A 2,058-nucleotide genomic window follows, 5' to 3' on the forward strand; every position below is an offset into this window, starting at 1 on the left:
AAAAAAAAAAAAAAAAAAAAAAAAAAAAAAAAAAAAACTAAGTTAAGTCCCTAACAGCAGAACCTGAAGTTATTAGCAGTATAAAAGATGACATAATGAAAAGGAGATCAGGGTATTTAATATTAAATTCAAAGCTCTCATCACTGAATTAGATCATTTGTTATGTCATTCAAATGTCAAAGTTTTACCTGTTTACCTGTTTTAGGATCTGTTACAAGTCCTTAAGTGCACCTTGTACATGGGAGGGATACATGAGGAAATGAGAGAGATAAAGATAAAGAATTAGGGCAATAGCTTTAAATCCCCTGAAAAAGTACTCTGCTATATTTTTAGTGCTGAAGCTCATGACTGATAGTTAAAAAAAAATTAAAAATATCTCCCTTGTAAATAGAAATGTCCTTCTGTCCTTCCATGTTGGTTTTAATCACTTCTGTTCAAGATCAGTTAATAACCCAGTCTATATATAATTTTTAGATAAACTTCAAAAATAAAGAGAGAAAGGAAAAGACCATGTAGTTTATATATGTCCTACACAGTGAAACTTTTTGAAGTAAAAGCTGCAGACTTCTGCTTGACTGAATGATTAGTGAAATACTAAAAACCACATCTAAAGGCAGGTAATTGCTATTTTGCTGAGTTTTGTATAATGTTCCCTCATGTGAATAGAACAGGAATTTCTTGCCTGATTTTTACAGCACAGCTGGTTGCACGTCTTGTTTATGAAGCCTTTCCTCTAGCACATCCCCATCGTCCTATTTAACCAAGATGTGTAGCTGATCTTGACTGTTATGTACCTGAGATTGAACTCTGCTCATAGTCATACAAAGCGATTGTACAGTTTGCAGATGTTTGAGGGCAGTGGCCTCTAACTAGTTTTTAGTGTTCAAAACAACACTTACTTTTACACTTGATTTTGCTGTTTTTTTTCTTGTACAGGAAATAAGATATTTTCAGAGTTTGTTGCCATAGTAGGTTTTGTTGTTTGTTTGTTTGTTTAATTTTTCCTTCAAAAGCACTCTAAGCCTTTAATTTGCCATTTAGGTACAGATGACCTAAAGATAATAAGAGTAAATATGTCATGTGAAATGTAGCAAGTATCACTTTTAGCAGTAGATGGGGTATTTCTTGCATTTCACATGTTGATTGCTTTAAAATAGTAGATATTACTTAAAAGGGTATAGCATGTCTTCCTCCCCATTAAAACTGTTTTTTTTTATTAAAAAAAAAGAAAAAAAAATAATTTGCAAGGCTGTCCTATCAAATGTTGTGATGGTGGTTTCATTTATTTTATTTCTTTTTTTGCTGCCCTCCTGTGCCTTTGGGAAACTTTACCAGGCTGGTGTTGATGAAACAGAATTTAGATGCAATATTTGGTATAGTTACTTGAAGGGTATTACTTCACCACTGTTTGTGTAAATAGCATGTAACAAGGATGTTGTACATCTGTAAGCTCTAATTGTTGTATTGAAAGGGAATCCCCGAATCACTGCAGATTTAACAGATCCTCGAGTATCGTAAACAGTGCCTTCTCGATGGTTTCTTGCTGTTCTGAGGTGTGTAAGGATGATTGCCAAGCTTGTGCCATATGTAACATCCCATCTTTTGTGAAGGCTTTTGTTTCTGAAAACTAACTTTCCTGCTTAGTCGGACTCTCTTTTTGCTCTGAAAAAAAAACCAACAGAAAGTATTCCCCTCTGCTGGATGCTGAGCCCTGAGGGGAGAACTTGTTGCATCTTGCGATGTTTCACACGATTAAGCTGCAGTAGTTTTTGTGGCATTTCAGAAGTAGCTATAACACGGTAATATCACCGAGAAATTTGGGAGGCCTTTTGAAAGAAAGGGCTATTTCTTAGATGCACGTGCATCTTCGTGTAAATGTTCCGGTCTTCAGCGCGCTCAGCCGCCTGGGAAGTTCGACCCGAGCTCGAAACGCCCGGTCTGGCCGAGAGGGAGAAGCCGTTTGTGAAGGCCGGAGCGCGTGGCGGTGCCTTTGCCCCGGCTCGGCCGTTTCTCTGCTCCGCGAGTAACGGCTGCGGGTAACGGCCGCGGGTAACGGCT

The 2,058-nt window shown here is 37.7% G+C and overlaps 1 protein-coding gene across 1 annotated transcript in view; it reads left to right on the plus strand.

Annotated features, from left to right (window-relative positions):
• Nucleotides 1-1,875: 1,875 nt before the first annotated feature.
• The window catches only part of BBS10 (Bardet-Biedl syndrome 10), a 2,522-nt gene continuing 2,339 nt past the window's right edge, over nt 1,876-2,058 (plus strand). The window contains exon 1 of the mRNA XM_085320520.1: nt 1,876-1,968. Within this exon, the coding sequence (XP_085176646.1) occupies nt 1,876-1,968 (93 nt within the window). The remainder of the gene's footprint in view (nt 1,969-2,058) is intronic.

The sequence above is a fragment of the Rhea americana genome, unplaced genomic scaffold (genome assembly GCF_003343005.1).
Source record: "Rhea americana isolate MKP2758 unplaced genomic scaffold, rheAme1 scaffold_64, whole genome shotgun sequence".
Classification (NCBI taxonomy): domain Eukaryota; kingdom Metazoa; phylum Chordata; class Aves; order Rheiformes; family Rheidae; genus Rhea; species Rhea americana.